The sequence below is a fragment of the Gasterosteus aculeatus genome, chromosome 2 (genome assembly GCF_964276395.1).
Source record: "Gasterosteus aculeatus chromosome 2, fGasAcu3.hap1.1, whole genome shotgun sequence".
Lineage (NCBI taxonomy): Eukaryota > Metazoa > Chordata > Actinopteri > Perciformes > Gasterosteidae > Gasterosteus > Gasterosteus aculeatus.
The window spans coordinates 10211272-10233230 of NC_135689.1; the positions used below are offsets into that span (position 1 = coordinate 10211272).

Here is a 21959-nt window from a genome sequence, read left to right on the forward strand (position 1 = left end):
AAATGACACAGGAATATGTGGGCCTAAAGTTTAGAAAGTAAGTGGTGCACGGCTATTTTTTAAACTGCAAATGGGTGTGTGGGGAAATGCTACAAACGATGTTTGCCATTCATTCTTAACACCAACATTGCGGACAACCATAAAGTGTTGCAATACTGCCCTATGTTTACACAATTCAGCCACTAAGATTTCAAAATGTACCCGACAGGAAAGGAAACAAGTGTGCTGCCTTGAACTTGCTCACATGTTACACGAGAAAAATATTCTCATGACAATAATTAAAATGAATTCCCGTTCATACAAATATGTGTTAGAAAATCTGTTATGATCATGCTGGAAGGGTTGGAGATGGGGATGAATGAAAGTTGAACGATGAATCAACATTTATGATAAATGAACACGGTGGTTGCTTAGTAACGGAATTAAAGAATTCAAAATAAGATGTGTGCATGTCATGGTTGAAGGACCTTGAAGACACATCTTAAACGCATAAAGGGAGAAGCATTTGTTCATTTATTACTGGTTCTGTCTAATACTCACAACGATTAAAAAAGTGGAAATGAATAACTGCAATAGATAGAGAATGAAGTAATGTGTTGCTCCCCTCATCTCAGCTTTATGCCAGCAACCACAGCAGTTAGCAGTTCCCTTCCGAAGAACCAAGTGCTACTTTTATCAGCATTTAGCAGAGCTTCCGCCAACCAACATCCTCCTTTCCTTACCTTCCCTCTCTGTGTCCGCGCTACACACCAGACTTGACATTCATTGAATACGCATGTATGCAATGACCACCACGCAAACAATTACATGTTCTTATCATGACTTTCCAACACCAGTATTAAAATCTAGAAATGGGCTATTTCAGAAAGGAAGGGTCGAAATAATCACAAAATAATTTTGAAATACACCACTGATGTTACAAAACATTTTAATCTATTCATCTTGAGATAAGCGCATGTCTTATTGAGACATTCGGTAAAATGATGCAGCATCTTCAGGTTCCTCTTTTGGTTTCAGGTAGAGATGACTATCATGATCGGCCTCTGAAGGAACAAGAATGGAAAGGTTATCTCTAAATCCCATCCACTTCAGTTGCACGGAGGAACATGTCCATTAAAGCATTTTGCATCCTGCTTATTTGCAAAACATCAGAAATGTACAAATTGAAATAAACACCCTAATTGGGTATAAGCAGCTTCATACTGGCCCAAATTTAAAAAAAACTGTCTCGTTGACTTCCCTGATAAACATTTGCAAATGTTACCACTTTATATTATTATTTTTATGTGTTTATTAAAGACGTCAAATAACATTATACAAAAGTAAAATGTCACTATTAGTCATATAGTTTATCATTAAGTAAAGAAATAATACTCTATCTGCCCTTTCTTTTTTTTTTCCTTTCCCAGAAGCTGACTCCAAAAATATTTCCTTTATGATACCACAACTCAAAGCTCACATTCATTTTGTTTAGCAGGAGGCGGTTTTTCAGTTAATGTCTGTTACAGCTTTTCTAGAGTTAAAACAAAACCAACGATGCCCCATTTCTTCATCTTTAATAAACAAATGAAATGCTACAGAAACACCGGGACACCAATAGGTGGGGAACAACCAAAGAGACCAAATTATGTGAGCAGTTCCCAGCCAATATGTAACATGTATGTTTTAAGCAGAGCTGTTCGTAGCATCGACGTGGTCAGCACAAAAAAAAAAAAAAAAAGGCTGGCGGTCTTAAGAGGAACACGCAAGCTGGAGAGCAGAGATGTTAACGACTAATTGAAGCAAACAAACACAAACAGGGAAAGTAGGCGTAGACGCGGGAACTGTGTCCAGATTCTCAACCATTGTGGTCGCAGTAATAACAGGGCGCTCTCTGGCATGCTGGGCCAGTGGTTGAGGCAGGGGCTTGGTGCTAGGAACTGGGCTTGGGAAGTCCCTTTTTTTGATTCCTGGTAGACATTCACCTTTCTTGACTCTGTCAGCCACCTACTCTTTCCATCTTAGAACAATGACAAAGGAAACATTGAGATTTCTGTCTTTGTGGGATCAGACCAAACGCGACATATCCTCATGGTTTTGGAATATACAGGGCCATATAACTCAACTTTTGTCATTGAAAGCCCTGAAAGGCACATTATTTCGCAAAAAAAATGTTTATGGTCCACTTTGTATTGAGAGTGAAAATTCTCATTAAGTGACTTCATTGTATTTGTCAACAAACATGTTCTGTTTCTGTCAACTAAAAAAGTTGAGTTGAATTATAAAGTGTAAAGACATAAAGATCTGCTTTATGTTTAATGTTAAGAATGCTTATTGTGAATCGCATAAATTGTGAATCCCCCTGTACATGCATGTACCCCATCAGTTCATGAGTAAATTAATTGAAAGTAGTGCAATGATTATGTACATAAACTGCTTTCCTGTGTTGCACACCAAGGTTGTCTCATGAGCAAATAACAGACGGTGGCTCCCTTGTTTGCGAGTAATTCTGCTTGTTTTACAAAAATGTAACATTTCTTTCAAAGGCTTTTGCATTTGTTGTAGTCACAGAAGCAAAGTTAAAGGACGTACATCTGTATGTCAATCAGGTGATTTAATCATCAAACACTTGAAATCCATTCATTTCGCACAGCAGAGGCGATTTTACGAGGAATTGAACCTCTTATATTTCACGTTCCAAAATGGTTGTTGAAAGGCAGCAATCTATCACTGTGCATAACGACGAAATGCTCTATTAAGCAATAGCTACGTCTCCTCCAGTAATTGTCTGGAAATCTGTTGCACAATAGAGTTCCACACAACACGCGGCCTCTGTGAGTTCACTGCTCACAGTGCTTCAGATCAGGGGGATTTTTTTTTTGGGGGGGGGGTGAGGGATTTTAATGGTTACTTGCTATGTAAGACACGCTCCCCTCCATTCTCCCCCTGCTCCTCTCGCTCCCTCGGCGGTTGCTCTGCCAGATAGAGGAACAATGTGGCCTTTCTTACCTGTCGGAGGCCGTACATTCCATCTCTACTAAGCTGAGTCGCGATCTTACCTGCGACCCACTCCCGCTTGCACAGGGCCCTGCCTGCGATGCCAGCTCCAGGTGCTCCGCATCACACGCCTCATACCTCGCCTCCTGGAGGATTTGAAAGGACGCCGCTCTTGTACGGTTTTTGCCCGCAAAGAGACAACCAGCAGGCTACTTTTCTATGACTTTTTTCTTCTTTTTTTTAATCTCACAATGAGAATTTAAATCAAAATTGCGCAAGGTATTTTTTTATTTCTTTGTGTAAACATCTGCCCACCTCAGTGTGGACGGACAATGATTGCCGTGTTGTTTGGCAGGCTGTTGGTTTGTGGTTTGTCATGTGGGCAAAAGGGAAATTTGGAGGTTGGAGTGCAAGTGTGCTATTGGGGATAGAAGAGAGAAAAAAAAGTGGTGTGGGTGCTTTACAGGAAGATTGTGTTTGTCCGCACAGAGCCATCCCATTTTACGCCGGTGGCTGTATGACTAGTTGAACCGACAGAGGGACAGACAGTTTAAGAAGAGCGAGAGCAAAGGGCCTTGTGTACTTGACTTGACATCATCTGTGACAAAGAACGGATTCTTCTTTTGATCATTTTTTGTTATTTTCTTACCACCAGGATTGTGGTTCACATCTGTTTCTTTTTTTTTTTACACATTTTGAAGGAGCAGAGAATGGTGTCCAGGTATGTTTACTCACCTGATCCTTTCTTTCAATTTATCTCATCTGTTGCAAAGCTACTGCAGACTGAGCGATTATAGTGTCGCTATTCAAATGAAATCTTGTAATTTTTGTAATACACGTAATTTCGTAGCCAAGTAATCTATTAAACAACGCAATTAGACTTTTGCAAACACTTGAAGGTTTTTATGTTGTAAATAATAGTAATATTTTTTAAGTAATAACACAGTTGAATACATCTCCACAAATGACTTATTAGAAGTTTTATCTTGGTGAGTCATTTGACTATTCAGAATTTGAACTTCTTTTTCATTGTCTAAAACAATGGCCTTCAAGAGTTGAGAGTGAATTACGATCTCTTACAGTGAAGGAAACAGCCGTAAGAAACTGACCACAAGCGGCACTCTGGTTATAGCAGGATATGATAGTTACAACCTTATTTTTCAAAACGGCAAAATAATTCACACATGACAGGGGACAGCAAATAGCCTCAAAGGCCGGTGCAATTTAGATACTACACATTTTGTTCGGTTTATTTTGAAGGTCAAGAGTATATTAGAGAGTATTTAAAATCTAAGATACATAAATTAAAAACATTTTTATGCGGATTAAACAATTAACAAGTGGAAACAATTACTCGTACAGTTCAACTCATTGAACTTGGACTGTAATGTGACACCTGTGTGACACTGCGGTCCAATTAGCCTGACTTTGATTACTTGTTTTTAATAACCTATTGAATTTCAGATAATTCCCACTACAAAGGTACTATTGCCCACATCAGCGTGTCATACGCACGAAGCAGTTACTGCATCACCGTCAGTGGAGAAGCTTAAAGCTGCACCTTGTGGACACCTCATTTATTGAAGGGAACACTCCCGTTTATCAAACACATTTATTGAATTATCCTGTTGCTACAAAAGTCACATTCAAGTTAGAAAAGTCACCTTTCAAATGTATAAGTCACTTACTGTTTATTCAGTTTGAACAGTGTCATAGGGCGAAGCAGTGCAACAGGTACATAGCAGAAGATCATTCGCAGCCTCATTCATGGTTTCTTTTAAGTGTATTAACTCAATTAAGTTTTAATCATCAACCAAACAGATGGACGTTTTTGTGCATCGTGTGTGTTGTAAATTGTGTTCATTCCCTTTTGGTTTTTAGGCAGCTGTTTAAATTGTGTTTTTAACTCAATTGGAATATTTCTAAGAGATGCAATACAAGCGGGGGGATTTCTTTAAAAATAACTGACAGCTCAACCAAATCATTTGAGAGAGTTCTGCCAACATGCAAGCCTCACACCAAATTCTCCACGCAGCCATCAGGCCCCGGTGTGTCTCGAAGCTAGCGCTGTTTTCCCGCAGATTGTGTTATCAGGAGTCGGCATGGCTGCGCCCGGGACATCTGTTGGGAGGAGTTAAATCAACTGAACTGAACCCCTCACGCTCTCCAAAAGAGCACCCAGTCATTTATTTAGCAGCGGCAGGTCGACCGATCTGTGCTGTATGTATTAGAAATGGGTGTTGGGACGCATTGTGTAACTTTGTGGCTTGCAGATACTATGAGTTTTTCTTTCTTTTTCTGGTGTATCAAGAGTTCAGATGGCGTGTAGGTAATACTAACTCTGCAGGGTGTCTTTGCCAGGTTGATCTTGTGCAACAAAAGCTCGTCCTGAATGTGTTCCACGGTCAACTATGCTCTCCCTCTGAGGAGGACCTGCGAGGTAAGTCTTTGCATGAACGGGGCAAAAACAAAGATAATCAGGCCTGAAATATATACTTATGGCGGTTATAATTTGTCTTTACTTTCAGAAGGTATTAGCTTTTCCAGGCAGGCAGTGTGGCGGAGTGTCCATGTCAAGTAATTACCCAGGAGCCAGGCCTCATGGAGCTCCTCAGGACACAGAGATGGATGTGGCTTGGCAGGAGCTGATGGCCATCCCAGAGCTGCAGGTAACTCTTACTTACGGATTTCCCAGGTTGTGTCTTTCCCCCCCAAACAGGCAAATGTTATCGCAATATCTCAAGCAGCATTATCATAGACATGCGGTTTATTTTTGTACTAAAAATAATTACTAAATCTATTACGTTTCATTCTACTCGAATAAATACTTCCTCTTTTCACGTCTTGCTAACTGTTGAAAAACTAATACTCGGCTGAGGAAAGCAACAATGGCCCGTTTGAACGATGGCGAGATGAAGAGATTGCTAGAGGGGGCAAGTGCTGCATGTTGCTAGCGGCCCCCTGCACAGCACAAAAGACGTCTGTTTCCAGGGGAAACCTGATCGCTTCTATGAGACCCCTTCATAGGCTATGGGTGGCATGCTGAAGTGGGCGCAAACTGTGTTCTATGGTTAGCCAGATGAAATGAGGAAGAGAAAAAAAAAAGAGTTCCACTAATTAATTTGAAATTCTTGCAAGTTATTTGCATTGCCTTCAATCTTTTTGATGCGTTTAGCACGACATGTATGCCGATGAACCGGCCGTTAATAACTTTGGTTTCCGTTGCAGGAGTTTGAAGTCTCCAGCGCCGGCTCCTATGAGACGGCGCAGTACCAAACCATGGAGCCCATGGTCCCCGTGGGAGGATACGAGTTGGCTCAGTCCCACCCGGAGGCCCTGCCGGCTGCCTGCGCGCTCAGCACTGCAGACGCATACGACGGGTGTTTCCACCGTCTGGGCGACAACGCAGGGGCGATGTACGGACACGCCGACTCTCAGCACTTTCAAAGAATGCTCCCCACCAGCGGTCACGCGCAGCCCTCGCACATGGCTCTCAGGGAACAGATGAACGCCTCCGGCGCCGGCCAAGGGCACCGGAGGGCCCACGCCGGTCTGTCTCAGGACCCACGTCGGCACATGCTTTGGACCACACACGGACACGGCGCGCACGTCCTCCCAGCAGATGAGATCGAGTCAGACTCTGGTCTCTCTCTGGGTTCAAGTCCCCCTTTGGCCTCCCCAGACAACCCCGTTGGTGGTGCTCCAGGATACCAGAGCGTAGACGTAGGCGTGACATATAGCGACGGAGAACCGGACAGCATGGCTGAACACGCTAGAAGAGCAAGCGCCCATTACTCCATGGACTACCAGAGTCAATCGTACTCATATTTACACCCAGGTGGACATCCATCTTATTCCACAGAACCAACTTTATCTCATCCTGCACCCATCGCTCTGTCTCGGCCAGTGAAACCGCCGGGTCAGAACTGTGCCCTGGGCCACCTGAACATTGACATGGGGGCGTCCAGCAGAGGGAGCTCCCAATACAACGTGTACGCAAAGCCACAAGGAAGTATCTCCACTCCGGCTCCTCTCAGCAGAGATGAGCGGCGAGCGATGTCTTTGAAGATCCCCTTTCCGATGGAGAAGATTGTTAATCTACCGGTGGATGACTTCAATGAGCTCCTGACACAATATACTCTGACGGATCATCAATTGGCACTAGTCAGGGACATCAGGCGGAGGGGGAAAAACAAGGTGGCTGCTCAGAACTGCAGGAAAAGGAAGCTCGAGAGCATAATTCATCTGGAAAAAGAACTGAACCAGCTGCAGGCCCAAAGAGAGCACCTGGCCAAGGAGAGAGTCGAGTTCCAGCGCAGCTTGACCTTTATTAAATGTCACCTTACAGATCTATATTCACAAGTATTCTCTCACCTGAGAGATGAGGAAGGACAACCATTCTCAATCGATGAGTATGCCCTTCAACAGACGTCGGATGGTAAAATTTATTTGGTTCCTAACGCAACTATGCAAAAGAGAGAGCAATGTTGATAATCGAATGGTGATACAAAACCCGTACGAAAGGCTTCATGCTGAATTGTGCCAATTTAAAGTATATGAACTTGAGTAATTTCACGTGGTGTGACCTGAGACAATCCTTTATTAGTACCACGGTGGGGAAATTCAGCCTGGTGTAGAACTCGACACGCATCAGTCAACACAAACTTTAAAAATTGACCAAATCCAGTTATAAAAAAAATACTTTATTAAAAATATATATATAAAATACACACTGCACGGCAGCCTGATTCAAAAATATTTATATAAAAAAAGAGGGAAAAAGTACCACCATCACTTTTCCGGGAACCTGTATATATAAATAAATTAAGTGTTAAATGAGGAAAATGTTGAAAAGAATGTAATAGTTTAATGATTTTACCTGATTTAGCCATTGTCACAGAAATGCCAGGTTTGAAGAGCAGTTACCTGGAAAGCAGAGACACCAAATAAGTAAAGTGCTTTTTAACTTTTTTTTTTTACAACCCCCGCCCACACACACATTTTGTTGACTGCATGCAATATGTTGTAGCGCCTCTATGCACAATTAGGAGGCCGAGTCTAACAGACAACATGGGTGTACGTCATAATAAAACTTGTTTGCACAAACGTCATGTCATTACTGGGCTACACAACTCACTACCAGCTACATTTGGGGGGAAGAAAAAAAAAAAATAGCAAGACATACTATCAGTAGTTGAGAAGTCTGGTCTTACCTACAGAAAGCACATAAGCCTTTTGGAAGCTGCTGCCTGCTAGCCTCAGGCTTCTGTTCTCACTCTTCCCTGCTTCAATGATCCTGGCGATGGTTTTGCTACTTCTCTCCCTCAGCTGGCTTCCATGACTGGCCTCAAAGACTTTGCATGTAAGCTAGCATCCTCCAGTTGGACCTTTGCAGAACTCAGGGTATTCTGTACCAAGTGGTGGGCTCTTTGTGGTGGAAGTACTTGTGCACCACTTTTCATTCCTCAACCAGTATTGCAACTCCACTTGCTTTATGATGTACATGGTGAACAGCACACGGGCTTCTCACGCATCATTCTCAGCAACGGATTTTTCGGCTGCTCGCTCGCGTCACGTGGAACATGTCCCTCACCCCACAGGTGTGTAGCACCGAATAATGAACCCTCCCTTTCCCAAACCACTCAAGAGGCTAACAAGACTTTGTAAAAAAAACTGAAAGTGTGTTTATTTCAGCTTGATTCGATGCAGATACAAATAAAAACCAGACTTTGCAGAAAAACAATCTACACAAAACCTCATTGGAATGCTTGCTTTCCCAAAAAAAACATTTGATGAAAAAAACAAAACAAGAAGCACAAAACGTTTAAATGAAGACCCTCCATGATTTATCTACTGTACATCTCTTCTTGCAGCAGCCGTAACCTGCCACAACTGTTTGGCTGAGCAGATTTAGGAGGTAAACCTGCAGCTGCCCTGTCAATTCGCTTGCTCTCCTCGCTCTCCTCTCCTAAGTACTCAGCCCTGTTGAACAATACGGAACAACATTGTTAACTGTGCACTGACTTCATACGACCTGACATCCAGAGTGATTTTTTTTTAAAAATGTTTATCTACACTTAACGAGTCCCTGCAACTACAAACTCTGGTTTATAAAAAGATTATAAAAAACGGGAGTTCAGACATGTTAGTGAGCACTTACCGCGTCACATTTTAAAAACGTCCTGAACGGCCATATCCGCCATTGTTTGAGCCACCTCCATAGCCGCCGCCGCCTCCTCCTCCACCACCTGGGAGCAAATGGAAGACTTAGCTTACAGAAACTTCCTCACGCCGCGGACGTTCATGCGCTGGCCTGCCCCATCGTACCAAAGTTCCTGCCAACTCCGCCGCCGCCGCCAAAATTGTTCTTCATCGGGCCAAAATTGGAGGCCTGGGAGTCGTAGTGGCCCATGTTGTTGTAGTTATTTCCGCCACCGCTGCTGCCTCCCCCACCGCAGTTACCTGCGACCATTTGCAAGCAGGACAGCATGAGTAAATCACACCTTTCAGAAAGAACAGTTAGCCGTGCCAAATCACTCACCATAGCCATTGCTGTCGTAGCCATTTCCTCCACCTCCATAGCCGCCGCCTCCACCACCCTGGTTGTACCCTTGGTTATATCCTCGGTTGCCACCGTTGTTGTATCCACCAGGACCACCTCCATAGCCTGCAACATAAATACTTTAGTGCCAAACACCAACTGTTGACACAGATCCACTATGTTGGGCGTAATTGCCTACTTACCGCCGCCGCCATTACCGCCATCTCCTCCATTGCAATTGTACGGACCGTCTCCGTATCTTCCCCTGCCGCCTGAAAGCGGAAAACACTCGAAGTTAATCTTCCGATTCACTGTACCAACGGTGCGACTAAATGTCATGATATGTAGTCTTACCCTGGTTGAAGCCTCGGTCATAGTCGTAGGGCCTTCCACCTCCACTGCTGCGGCCTAAACCACAAACACGACCATCAACACCGGGATCGTCTCTTAACTGCATTGTGGATCAACAACAATAAAAGCACCTTACCCGACATTCCCCCCATGCCTGTAGTCTGCATTTCCTGCCTGGAAAGCGCCTTCCTCACCTCGCAGTTGTGAGAGTTGATTGTGTGGTACTTCTGGACTGTGGGTGGGGGTGAAAGTGCGGTTAGTGGACACGCGAGACAGGAGGGCCGAGCGGTAGAAGGACGGCGGGCAATCGCACTTACTGACGATCCTATCGACCGAATCGTGGTCGTCGAAGGTCACGAAGGCAAAGCCCCTCTTCTTCCCGGAGCCGCGGTCGGTCATGATGTCGATGACCTCGATCTTGCCAAACTGCGTGAAGTAGTCGCGCAGGTGGGACTCCTCCGTGTCTTCCTTGATGCCCCCAACAAAGATCTTCTTCACGGTGACGTGGGCACCCGGCCGGTTCGAGTCCTGTGAGACATTAGCACGCGGTTACGCGGCGCCCTTCACACAAGGCTCACGCAAGACTGGTGGACCGTGTCGAATCCGACGCACCTCCCTGGACACGGCTCGCTTGGGCTCGACAACTCTTCCGTCGACCTTGTGGGGGCGAGCGGACATGGCGGCGTCGACTTCATCGACCGACGAGTACGTCACAAAGCCAAAGCCTCTGGATCTCTTCGTGTTGGGATCCCTCATCACCTTAAAGAGAAAGGGAGATGTCCATTACGCATTGTTTTTGCAGGGGGGGGGTCAACGCATCGCACCATCCAGGTATGTAAAAAGCCCGCCAGGTGGGGCTGATTTTGGGAGCTTACCACGCAGTCTGTGAGGCTGCCCCATTGCTCGAAATGAGCCCGCAGGCTTTCGTCTGTGGTCTCGAAGCTCAGACCTCCGATGAACAGCTTGCGGAGCTGCTCCGGCTCACGCGGGACCTGACGATGCACATGAAGACAAAATAAAACAAACAACGTTTAAAAAGGGGCGATTAAGAACCGCGTCAGAATGAACAACGCGGAGGAGGTGACGGTGAAGGCACTCGGTCTGTCGGGGCGGCCGCCATTAACGCGAGCAGCCCGGCCTTGTTTAAAATGAAACGCGTCCCCGGTAGCAGCGGAACGGACACACAAACACTTTGTTGCCCGTTAAAATGTCGCGCGTTTGCGTCTCGAGCAGTAATATTGAATATCGAGGAAGAAAAAAAAGCGTAATCGCTTGCGTGGTTTGAAGCAAGAACAAAAGGCCACGAGGCCCAGCTGTTGTAAAATGGCGGATTTGCGGCGCTTGATATCAAACACAAAGCATCGAATGCATGTTTTTTTTTTATGTTGCACGAGACTCGTCGGGAGGGATTTCTCAACGCGATACTCACATCTTTCGACATGTTTGCAGGCGAAACGTTGAAGACTCCTTGCGGACTGAGCGGAGAGAAGCGACCTGCGTCAGACGGACTGTCCTCGCCTGCTTCCCCACAGTGGAATAAACCGCAAAGGAAACACCTCTTTCTCTGAGCAATTGGCCCGTTGTTCCCGCTGTGGTCTGTCGTCCGCTTCGGTTGAATTCCGATTGGTCCACATTCCGTCAATCACGGCCTGTGACCAATGGCGTGGCGGTGGGCGGTGCCTTTCGAAATCACGACGATAATAAAAAAAAATGGATGTTGTTTAAAGCCTAAATTGATGAGAGGATTCATGGCGTAATATACCTCGAGCCAAATGTGATCTTGGGCCACGAATTTACCGAGTAAAGGCACCAGAAAACACCAAATCCGTAATTATACCCGACTTTTGACACCTGGTCGCAGGTGCGCGCTGCGCCTTTTTTTCTCGGTGAAGACACATCTGCATCTTCGCCGCCTCAAACACACAGATGTTTATATCTCACGTTCTGCATCGGTACACATCATAATAAACGCGTCGCGAGCGACGCGGCAAAGCCGCTTGTGATTGTCTTTGTAGCATTAGCATTTGTCGCTTAGCTACGGATGTAGGTCATCAGCTGACCTGGAGGAGGAGGAGGAGGAGGGGCGGGTATCTTTATTGTGCGCCCTCACCGCGCGCTTTTTACGCACAGGCCGGCGCGCAGCACCTTTATGTGATCCAGGCTGTTTGCTAACGTAGCTCGTAGCTCCGGCGTCGGCTCCAGAGACCCGCAGCGCCCACAAAAGACGCGCGTTACCGACGAGGTTAACCGGCGCCGACGACTATCCACGCGTCCCACGGGTATGAATCGGCCCACGCGCAGAAAAACACGCCGCATCACGCCTCGGCGTGTGTGATGTCGACTCGGGTGTCAGTGTTAGCTAGTAGCCGCCGCTGAGGCGTTAGCTCGCGTGCTAGCGGTGCAGGTTGAAGTTTGCCTTTCGTGCCCATTGGTTTGGTTTTGGTGGTCGCGTCTTAACCTCCGTGTGCACGCTTTGCGTGTTCTGACTAGCGTTGTATCATCAGCCTGCTGAGCGTAACGTTTCGTGCATGCGTCGCGCCCTGTTGCAGAATGGATTGACAATGAAATTATGCTTTTTGGGGGGTTTTCAGCCGGTCGCGGAACCAAACGCGAGCCAAGTAGCTACGCGTTGTTTGACCGAATGCTGGAAAGGATGATTTTTAAAAACATCAGCTTCTCCCTTTGTGCAGGAAAGTGCCATTGAGCCGGGACAGCCAGGCGCTCACCAACAAACTCTGCTATGGGCAAAAAGTCTCGCGAAGAAGACTCCTCATCATCGGATGAGGAAGAGTATGTTGTGGAGAAGGTGCTGGACAGGAGAGTTGTGAAAGGCAGGGTCGAGTTCTTCCTGAAGTGGAAAGGATATTCAGAGTAAGTTGTCTTTCCTTCTTGCTGACGTTAATCAAACTGTATCACAATGGTCTGATTCTTTCATAGGGTGAATTATTGTGATGTTTGGGCAAAAGATCAGGCAATTTGGATATCATCATCATCATCATCATCAGCCAAGCCTGGAGGGACATTCACTGCCTTCTTACTGACATTCACACGTGATAAGACGTGCATGCAAGCGCCCAAATATAGAATTGTCAGATCAAGACGCGAGTTGGATGTGATCAGTTGTGTGCTCTTCATTATCAATTTAGCCGGCGGCGTAACTGTGTATCCAGATGTGTGATTAAATGACCCTCGGGCTGCACCCTGGACTGGTCGGCCGTACTGCACAATGAAGCAGATGATGTATCAGGTTTGCTAAACGTCATGATGTGGTCTTCTTCAGAAAACACAACACCTGGGAGCCAGAGAAGAATCTGGGCTGTCCTGAGCTTATTTCCGAATTCATGAAGACTTACAAGAAGAGCAGCAGCAGCAGCAGCGGAGGCGGCGGCGGCGGCGGAAGCTCCACGCCGAGCAGCGGGGGCAGCAAATCGGTCACAGCCTCCTCGGGTCGCTCCAAAGACTCCAGTAGCTCGAAGAAGAGAAGCTCTGACGACGACGAGGAGGAAGAGGAAGAGGGTGGCAGTAAGCCCAAAAAGAAGAAAGAGGTATGTGATGTGTTGCTGTTGTATCTTTAATAAAAGGGGTTTCTCGTTTTTTGCCTCCTTTTTTTTTTATTTATAGATCCATTGCAAATGTAAAGTTGCCTCATACCGAGCTGTCGCTACAGTCCCGGCCCGTCAATAAAGTGTCTCACCAGAGACAACAGAACGACATCTTACTCGATGTCGCCAGACCGCTTTAACCGCCTTTTGCTCTCAATATTGTTTCGTTTTAGTCCAGAAAAGCAAAAATGACCGTCAATCGTTACTGAACCAAAACGCCGTCGGCATTTAGTCTCTAAATACTGGGTTTGTCTTTTTGTTTTGGGAAGTATACGTCCACTACTGCTGCCACGGATCATAAAACTCCCAGATTGGATCGGCAACAAAGGGAAAAGGAGAGCAAATCTAACTCTGATCAGTTATTATTGATCCTAATTGCAGATACAGATCACTATTTTGACATCATTTTACTCGCTGAAGTCATTCACAGTGGGGATGTTTTGCCTGAACACGTTTGCGCGGATGCACGTGGGTCCGCTGCAGCGCTCGGGTCACACGCGGATCTCCAGCAGCACCGACGCCGAGCTAAAGGTCCACGGCGGCGTTTGGAGAGCGGCTCGCCCCCGTTTGTGTTCCAGGCCGTTGTGCACTTGACTCTGAAATGACTGTTACAAACTAAGGTATTTGTTTGTTTCCTATGAAAACACACCCTGTTTTTATTGTCCTGCAGGACGACATTCTAGTTGCACGTGGCTTTGAGAGAGGACTGGAGCCGGAGAAGATCATCGGAGCAACTGACTCATGTGGAGACCTAATGTTTCTTATGAAGTGGTAGGTGTGCTTTACATGTTCCTCTCTAGTATTTGCATGTGTTTTGGAAACATAGTCTGATGTTGACGTGGTATTTGACATTAAATCAAGGGCGGTACCTGATTCCAACGCTTTCCAGTTGGCACAAAAAAAAGAAGACATATTTTTCAAGCGAGCATTATTAAAGATCTGTGGTTCTGAGGCTTATCTGTACTCGGACACGCTGCTCTTTTCTCAATGTTTGTGTTCGAGTAGATGAGCAACGACGTTTCCTTCAGCGTTGTAACCGATATAGACGCACTTTCATAGTATTCTGCAGCAGCAATTACCGTGTCAAGTACAAGATATTTGTGACATGCGTGTGGGGGGGTTCTGAACATGCTACTGCATGTTTTTGAAAAACCACACCGATGATTAGATGAAAGCAAGTTGCTTCAGGTGGCTAGTATAGTTTTCTGGATGAGGAAGGTTTAATTTGTGAGAATCTCTGTGGTTGTTTTCACCTCAAGATTGATTGTATTATATAGATAGCTCATAAGTACTTTGCCTTAGTCTTTCCACTTAATCCGGTCCGTGTCATGTTCATATTTGCTCTGATAAACTGGCATGCGGCTGGTGTGTCATGGCGGCTGATGTTTCTATCTGTACTGCTGCCGGTGACCTGTCGTGGCACGATCCGTTTAAACGGCAGCTCGGAATGTGCCAGATTGCCACTGACAAACTACCCATTAGCAGCCCTAATAGCCTCTCTGTCCACTGGTATACAAACAGAAAGCCACTCCATAAACTGTAATGTCATTACATATTAGCTAGATGGATACATGTGCGGCACCTCGTCACTCACGCCCGACAGGGCAGCGTGCTCGGTGTCGAGGCAGAAGTTGCACCGTAGCTCATTTGGTCATTATCTTTTTTTTTTTTTTTTTTAATGAATGTGTAAAAAATCTCTAGGAATATAAAAGGGAAAGTAAATCGTAAACGGATTCACAAGCTCCATCTGCCTACATTCCCTGTTATAATGATTTGTAACCGTTTAGGTTTTGATACATTATGCGACTCAAATTATTATGGGTATGCAAATACTAAATTACACGTACAATACTATTCCCAAAAGATAATTAACTTACTTGTTAGTGTTTGTTTCATGTAAGTTTAATGGCCCAATGCGAACACGATGCCGTCTACAAACAAATTTGCCGTCTAATGAAAAGTTCAAAAACAGAAATGCCACATGCATGAACAACTAAAGAGACGTGCAACGATGAACATATTTTAAAGTCGCCCTTCTGTCCTCCAACTCTTGCAGGAAAGACTCCGATGAGGCCGATCTCGTGCTCGCCAAGGAGGCCAATCATAAGTGCCCGCAGATCGTCATAGCCTTTTATGAGGAGCGTCTCACCTGGCACGAAGACAGCGACAAGAAGGAGAAGGACGCGGTCACAGCATGAGTGCGTCCCCCCCCCCCCCCCCCCCCCCCCCCGGGAGGAAGAAGAACGCGCGCCCTCCCCCTCCACCGCAGGGACAGCCTTGAGTCAGACATTCTTCACAACCGAACCTCCCGTCTTTGCTCGTCGTCACCGCGTCACAACAAAGACGGTGAACACGGCCGCGTTATCGCCATCTATCTGCCCCCCCCCCCCCCCCATCTCCCTCCACCCGCACCCTCTCATTGGAGCACAACGGCCCCAGACTGCTGAGCAGGATCCATCGGACAGGAGGGGAAGCTGCAGCGGTTGTGGGTGACGTGCTACTGGGGCTCTGCTGTTCTGTCTTTTGTATTCTTCACCTTCATTCGTCCTTTTTTTTTCTTCAATGTCTTTTACACGTCATGTTTTCGTGCTGAAGGAATGCGGCGTTGGAATGTTGCGTCCTCAAGCACATGTGGCCATCTGTTGAAACTGGGAATTCTTTGTCAGCCGAGCGTATTTCGCGGCCCGGATCATTTAGTCTGTTTAGTCGGTGCATCTTTTTGCTTGAACCCTCCCAACACCTTTTTTTGAGGATAAAACTGTATTAAAGATTCAGGAAGAAGCCACCGCGGCGCTCTCCTGACTGCATATCACTTCCTTTTTGAAAAACCGTACCTCCTAGAACTTTCAGTTTGGTACACTGGTACATAACTACAAAATTTGCAAAGTTGCGGAAGCCACCGGCCAATTAAGTCATAATTTTTGAAGGATATCAGTGTTCATTTTTTTTTTAAAGAAATTGTCATTTGTATCTGTTATTTCAACATTTTTAACATGTAAACGTGGTGTGGTGTTTTTTATATTTCGTTACCCTATCACTAGATCAAGAAACGAAAAATTAAATTTTTGCTCACTCCTAAACGTTTTTCGTTTAGTTTAATATTTCTCCTTTGTTATCTTTGCACCAGTCTCATCTTCACAGGTCAGACTCACTGTCTCCACATGAAGTGAGACCAGCATCAGTCCCCCGCCATCGGGGGAGACGGGGGACGGGGGGCTGCCACCTTGTGGCTACATGGTGAATATCTTTTTGACCAAGTGACTGATCTGTCTGAAGACAAACCCACGGTTTTAAATGATGTAATGGATGTTGTTAGTAAGTGATACTTTGACTTTTATTTAAAGTTGGGTTTTTTTTTTAACAGTTAAACGGTAAAAAGAAATCTCATGCAATTACAGTATTTTGTTGTTTATCTTTTTGTATTGTTAATTTGAAACATTAAAACCAGTTTCTAATTGGTCAATGCATATTCTGCCTTTGCTTGTGATGAGTTATTTGATTTATTCTTTGCCGTAAGCATCAAAGTAGATGGACTTTGTGGCTGTCGGATATCGGAGGTCCAAACTTCTGATCATGACCAGATCATTGTTGAAAGGTGATTTTCTGGGCTCTAAAGTGTCTTTGGAACAACATTTTAGTGTTTAATCCACGTTGTTAAAAGCTTTGACCCATCCTTTCATACAAACATTGATACCCTCAATATCACTGATGATGATTTGGGTGTAACTTTCTCTCATTTGAAGTATTTTGTCCTTTCACCCCCCCCTGAGCTCTGTCCTCAGTTTCTTTCGGGATGAGATTGTTTTTAAAACTAAACCATTTTTTTTCTCCAATTAAATTTTACAAATGTGTACAGTAGCACTCTTTTAATAAACATTTCCACTATTTAAATCGCTGTCAGTTGACTTGTTTTAAAATGTGAAAGGAATTTCTGCAGGGAGAAAAATTGACAGGCAAATCCAAAGCAAAGGTCAAAATAGCTGATTAATGTTAATTGTTTGGAAAATGAAATACACAAGTCCAAACTGTGGCGCCACATCAGGACCATTCCAAATATCAGGAGGCCTTTTATGCACTGGGTGGAAAATAAAAACAAATACGACACCAAAGCCGATCAATGGCCTCCGTCAAAGTTAGACATTTTTCCGTTTTCTTTGTTGAAGAAAATGTTTGAGGCGCATGAGAAGCTCTCATCCTGTAGATGGCGCTATTGGACAACAGCAATTCAATTGCAACCACAGCAATATAATTTGAATGTCGAGTTTGTTACAGTTTAAAATAAAAACACAAACAACTCTTTTATTAATCTTTTCTAACCAGCGTTTATACAACATTCACTTGGCTTCCTGTTGGATTTCCTAACAAGTGTCCCCCTCTTTTTCCCTGGTTGTTGGTTCCTCCACTATGGAATAAAAGTGACTAGTGACTTAAATTTGATTACAACAAGGAGGTAAAAAAAAAAAGCTCTAATGCTGGACCTCGAAATGTAAGGAAGTGCCACCATTTTGTCCCAATCTGGCCACCATGTAGAAACGGAAAATGAATTGTGTCTCATAAACAGAATAGGGTCGCAGTAATGTCATCTGCAACATCAGCCACAAACTGCGGTAAAGGTTGAATCTAATCCTTGTTCTTCTCTCGCCACCCTCTTTTTTTTTTCTGTCTCACTGCCTTTCACACACAAAGTGCAGCTCACTAAAGTGATGGAATTTCCTAGCAAAAAGGCTTTTACTCTCCAAATGGAATGCAAAGGTCACTAGTAAATTCCCAGCCCCTGGGACCATTAAGCTGGGCAAAGGGAGCGAGCAGCGGGCTGTTTTATGGAGCCTGGAGCTGCGCGCTGACAAACCCAGGCCGGTAGGTTTGGTCGGCGAAAGCCACAGTGGCACCCGTGGGAGCCCGGCCTGTGATGTGAGCGGCAACCTCCGATGGGGAGTAGGTTCCGGTGCGCGGTCGGCTGGCGTGCAGAGGGACACTCTCGCCGAAACGGAAAATCAAAATGAGTCAAATCAAGTGGAAGCCTCGTACTGTACGTGTGTGTGTACTTTATGTCTGGCAGAGTCAATAAGGAGCTGCCTTTGTTCTTTGTTTAGCCATGCCAGTGTTTTTCTTAAGTACACATCGAAAGGCTTGTGCGCTCAAGAATTAATGGATATTTTGAAAAAATACTTAACACCGTGGCATTTTTCTTAATTAGAAACACTAGAAACACTTTTCTAGCGAGTTGTGGCTGTTCACCATGTTCTGTGGCCCAATAGGGATTATAAGTACAAACATAAGTACATATTTTTTTGCGTACATTTATTCGTTAATTTGCTTCGCCGCACTTGGAACCCGGTCCCTCCTGAACCAGTAACTCCTAGTGCAAATGAGCTCCTCGGGGGCCTCCCCACGGCAGAGGCGGGTCGCCCTGCAGCACATTACACCGTACGAGCGTCGAGGGAGCTGTGGAGGGGAAAAGGACTGCTGCAGAGGGCCTCATCAGTGTTACACAGCTTGTTCAAGGGTGCCACTAAAACACCAAACAAATACACGGGCGCTCGCACAGATGACACGAGAGCACAGCGTATCGCCCTACATGTGAGAGAAAAAAGATTTGTATTCCTCAGTTAGTGTCCCAGAGAAACTGTGAAAAATGTCTTTAAAAGCCTCGTAGGTCATTATCACAGAGGCCGATGTAATTTGACGTGGCCTTTCCCCCCTGCTGGGATCATGTAGGCACAGCTGTTGGGCAGCTGTGCCTACAAATTCTTGTTGCAAGCAGATGAATAGTCGGCAGTGTTGACTGCTGCATAATGTGCGGCGATCTGTGCGAAGATGATCGCGATGCAACGCTCTAATTTGGGTGGCTATCGCACTTCATGTGCAGTAAAGCCCCATAAGACAAAGTTTCTTCTTTCCAAATGCCGCCCCCCACCGCACCACCCAACCCTCCACTGGCTGCGTTTTCCCCCTCCACCCCCCACTCCTTCCTTCATCTCCTCTCCCCACCAGGAGAAAGAGTTATAGCTGCCATAAAAGGCAGGTAATGCATTGTTAACTAATTCTGTCTGCTCAGAGCTGATATATCCTCTGCTCTAAATCTCTGTGCTTCCAATAAAATGCAAATGCTAATGCTTGCCCTCCATGAGCTGATATCATTTTTAACAGGCCAGGGGTAAATGCTGGCGGAGGGCGGGGTTCTGAGCCTTCACGGTACATTCGGATGGAAAGAAGACCTCCACACCGGATCCACACACCACTGACCGGCGGTGTGCGTGCACTCCAGTGCGTGGACACAAAGGCAGAACGTAATGTACATTTTCAGATAATCCGTGTGAGAGCGGTTAACCTGCAATCACGCTGGTATGGTAACTCTGTTATTGAGAAGCCGGCAAAATAACCCTAATTTTCCTGTGGACGTAATGCATCATATTTACATGTTAATAGTATTGTCATACTTCTTGTAACCTTAGGCTTCTAAATATTGATCCACTTCTAGATTTTCAATTATCCGGTGCCATTTTTCTGGCATCTGGTAAGGACCAGTGATTTGTGTTCCTTCGTCTCTGGAGGCTTGTCCTGTAATTAGACCATAAATTAATTTGCAGAGAGGAGAGTGAGCGGGAAAGATTGAAGGCATTAAGTAAATCCTCGATGGTTGGAGACAGAAAATCATAGGAGCCCAAGCAGAGCGCAGTTTCTTATTCACTAGAATAAGATAATTGGATTACAAATTCGAAAACCATAAACTTTCTGGCCCTGCATGTGTCACTTGTTTTTCTTTTAAGTATTTAAAACCGTGCATCTCTGAATGATTGCTTGTAAGTCAGTTCTTCAATAAATGGCTAGAAATCATCGGCTGACATAATTATACCTAATGACTTGCAGCACAGCAGCAAAATAATTAGGAAAAATGGGGCATATTAGTGTCAAAATATGTGTGAAACTTTACAGTGATATGTGCTGTGAATCCATCAGTGAGTTTAAAATGACCCCGCGTGCAGGCAGACAACAATAGTACACTTCAAACCCAGCTCTTATTTACAGCACAGCCAAAGTGGAGGTCCTAAAGAAACATCTTGATTGATTTTGAATTGGGAGTATATGCTCTCCTGCGAGATCATCTCTTTGTCCCCTGCTGCTAAATTACACACAGCGATGGGGGCTGTCGCTGCGCCGTGGCTGAGCACCACCGCCGCCGCCGCCGCCGCTGCTCTCTTCGCCATGTGGCAATTCACATTAGACAAGCCTAAGCTACTCGTTAAAGCAATTGAGAGAAACAATACGCGGGCTAAATGGATATGCTAAATCAGCAGGATCTGAGTTTAAAGCACCGTACACAGACTACAGTATAAAGGGAGCGTGACGTTCCAGTAAGAATAGAACAGTAGCCTGTCGACGGGGGAAGGCGTTCATGTACTCGATACTCCGGGTGTTTTTTAGGCGAGGCTGCAGCTGCCAGCGCACTCTGATCAAATCTCGTGCGGCCGTGGAGGCAAGGTCAGCCTACGCAGAGACCACCTGCCCCCCTCCCCTCCACCTTTCTCCACCACACAGCCCGAGCGTCCCGGAGCAAACACGCCCGGACAATTCACGCTGGCGACTTATTGTCGGCCCTTTCACGTTAAAAGGCATCTTGAGTTACGCGGTCTGGCTGCATGTGTGGTGAGCCATAATCCATTGAGAGTCGAGAGTAGACACGTCCGGAGCCGGGCCTTCTGCCAGCCCTAAGCCCCGAGTCTTTGACCGGCCGCTGACCACAGCGCTCTCCTGCCCTCCTGCAAGCCGTCGCCGGCCTCAACCTAATACAGCTCCATAAAATATCTAATGTTACACTGTACATGGACATGAAGCGCTATACGTTTGAGGTCCAATATGCGAGGCGTACAACAATGAAAAGGGTCCAGCTGCCACAGCCTCTTTTTTTTTGGATTGACTCACATCTGCCAACAGAACTTGACCCGTTTTGCATTTGAAATCGTATTATGTCGAATGAACATCAAGTTTCAGTCGTTCCCATTTCCGTCAAGGATTACCGTTCAGAGAGGCCGTGAAATCCACAGGATTTTCTGTGGTGGAATCTATTTCCACAGGAGATGTTGCGGGTCCCACTAAGTGATCGCACAGGGAATAGCTCTGGCAGAACGCAACATGCTGCACAGCTTGCCGTGGCCCTTAGAACAGAGAGCTTTTCACAACACGGGCAGCAGACTGCCGGAGGTGGCTCCTGGACTGGTTATAATTTTAATGGCTTATAAAACCTTAATAAATACTTTATAAAGCTACATTGCACAACAAATCTTACACATAAAAGCAGCCTTATATGTTAATCAACGCTGGATATAGGGGCTCTTGACAGGTTCTTGAATAGGTTTTATAATTCAATATTACAGCCACTATGCTTGTAAGGGCCCTGTCATCTCTCGAGGCCTTCAGGATATATACGTTAAACACACATTCAAGTGCTCACAGTCGAGTCCATTACCCTGATTAGCAGTAAACACATT

The 21959-nt window shown here is 45.4% G+C and overlaps 3 protein-coding genes across 11 annotated transcripts; 2 read left to right on the forward strand and 1 right to left on the reverse strand.

The window, feature by feature from the left end:
* Positions 1–2956: 2956 nt before the first annotated feature.
* Positions 2957–8082, forward strand: nfe2 (nuclear factor, erythroid 2). 5 transcript variants are annotated; one of them, XM_040192680.2, is made up of 4 exons: positions 2957–3697; positions 5338–5416; positions 5508–5645; positions 6205–8082. In XM_040192680.2, the coding sequence occupies exons 2-4, from the start codon at positions 5369–5371 to the stop codon at positions 7465–7467; spliced, it is 1449 nt and encodes a 482-aa protein (XP_040048614.2). In that variant the 5' UTR covers positions 2957–3697; positions 5338–5368; the 3' UTR covers positions 7468–8082. The 5 variants fall into 5 exon arrangements, with proteins under 5 accessions (XP_040048614.2, XP_040048612.2, XP_040048613.2 ...); XM_040192678.2 differs by having other exon boundaries at positions 3475–3697; positions 5505–5645; XM_040192679.2 differs by lacking the exon at positions 2957–3697 and adding an exon at positions 5178–5196 and having other exon boundaries at positions 5505–5645.
* hnrnpa1b (heterogeneous nuclear ribonucleoprotein A1b) lies at positions 7659–11577 on the reverse strand. Of its 3 annotated transcripts, XR_013453116.1 has the most exons (12): positions 11298–11577; positions 10744–10860; positions 10481–10627; positions 10186–10396; positions 10005–10100; positions 9872–9925; positions 9721–9789; positions 9518–9643; positions 9304–9438; positions 9137–9224; positions 7856–7902; positions 7659–7783 (listed from the first exon to the last, which is right to left on the reverse strand). XR_013453116.1 is itself a non-coding variant. In XM_078091371.1 (11 exons), exons 1-10 carry the CDS (start codon positions 11307–11309, stop codon positions 9148–9150), a joined length of 1044 nt encoding a protein of 347 aa, XP_077947497.1. In that variant the 5' UTR covers positions 11310–11577; the 3' UTR covers positions 7659–7902; positions 9137–9147. The 3 variants fall into 3 exon arrangements, 2 of the variants coding, with proteins under 2 accessions (XP_077947497.1, XP_040048616.2); XM_078091371.1 differs by having other exon boundaries at positions 7659–7902; XM_040192682.2 differs by lacking the exons at positions 7659–7783; positions 7856–7902 and adding an exon at positions 8637–8958.
* Positions 11563–17361, forward strand: cbx5 (chromobox homolog 5 (HP1 alpha homolog, Drosophila)). 3 transcript variants are annotated; one of them, XM_078091380.1, is made up of 5 exons: positions 11563–11695; positions 12559–12739; positions 13149–13413; positions 14141–14241; positions 15527–17361. In XM_078091380.1, the coding sequence occupies exons 2-5, from the start codon at positions 12609–12611 to the stop codon at positions 15666–15668; spliced, it is 639 nt and encodes a 212-aa protein (XP_077947506.1). In that variant the 5' UTR covers positions 11563–11695; positions 12559–12608; the 3' UTR covers positions 15669–17361. The 3 variants fall into 3 exon arrangements, with proteins under 3 accessions (XP_077947506.1, XP_077947507.1, XP_077947502.1); XM_078091381.1 differs by having other exon boundaries at positions 11564–11668; XM_078091376.1 differs by lacking the exon at positions 11563–11695 and adding an exon at positions 11853–12147.
* The last annotated feature ends 4598 nt before the right edge of the window (positions 17362–21959 follow it).

What these genes read in the sequence shown, in the direction of transcription:
- nfe2 (XM_040192678.2), top strand. Translation starts at nt 5,369, where the DNA reads ATGTGTTCCACGGTCAACTATGCTCTCCCTCTGAGGAGGACCTGCGAG. An exon ending in CTCTGAGGAGGACCTGCGAG is followed by an intron (nt 5,417 to 5,504) that starts GTAAGTCTTTGC and finishes CTTTACTTTCAG; the next exon opens with AAGGTATTAGCTTTTCCAGG. An exon ending in TGGCCATCCCAGAGCTGCAG is followed by an intron (nt 5,646 to 6,204) that starts GTAACTCTTACT and finishes TTTCCGTTGCAG; the next exon opens with GAGTTTGAAGTCTCCAGCGC.
- hnrnpa1b (XM_078091371.1), bottom strand. An exon ending in GCAGCCTCACAGACTGCGTG is followed by an intron (nt 10,628 to 10,743) that starts GTAAGCTCCCAA and finishes TTTCTCTTTAAG; the next exon opens with GTGATGAGGGATCCCAACAC. An exon ending in AGGCATGGGGGGAATGTCGG is followed by an intron (nt 9,926 to 10,004) that starts GTAAGGTGCTTT and finishes TTTGTGGTTTAG; the next exon opens with GCCGCAGCAGTGGAGGTGGA.
- cbx5 (XM_078091380.1), top strand. Translation starts at nt 12,609, where the DNA reads ATGGGCAAAAAGTCTCGCGAAGAAGACTCCTCATCATCGGATGAGGAA. An exon ending in AGCCCAAAAAGAAGAAAGAG is followed by an intron (nt 13,414 to 14,140) that starts GTATGTGATGTG and finishes ATTGTCCTGCAG; the next exon opens with GACGACATTCTAGTTGCACG. An exon ending in CTAATGTTTCTTATGAAGTG is followed by an intron (nt 14,242 to 15,526) that starts GTAGGTGTGCTT and finishes CAACTCTTGCAG; the next exon opens with GAAAGACTCCGATGAGGCCG.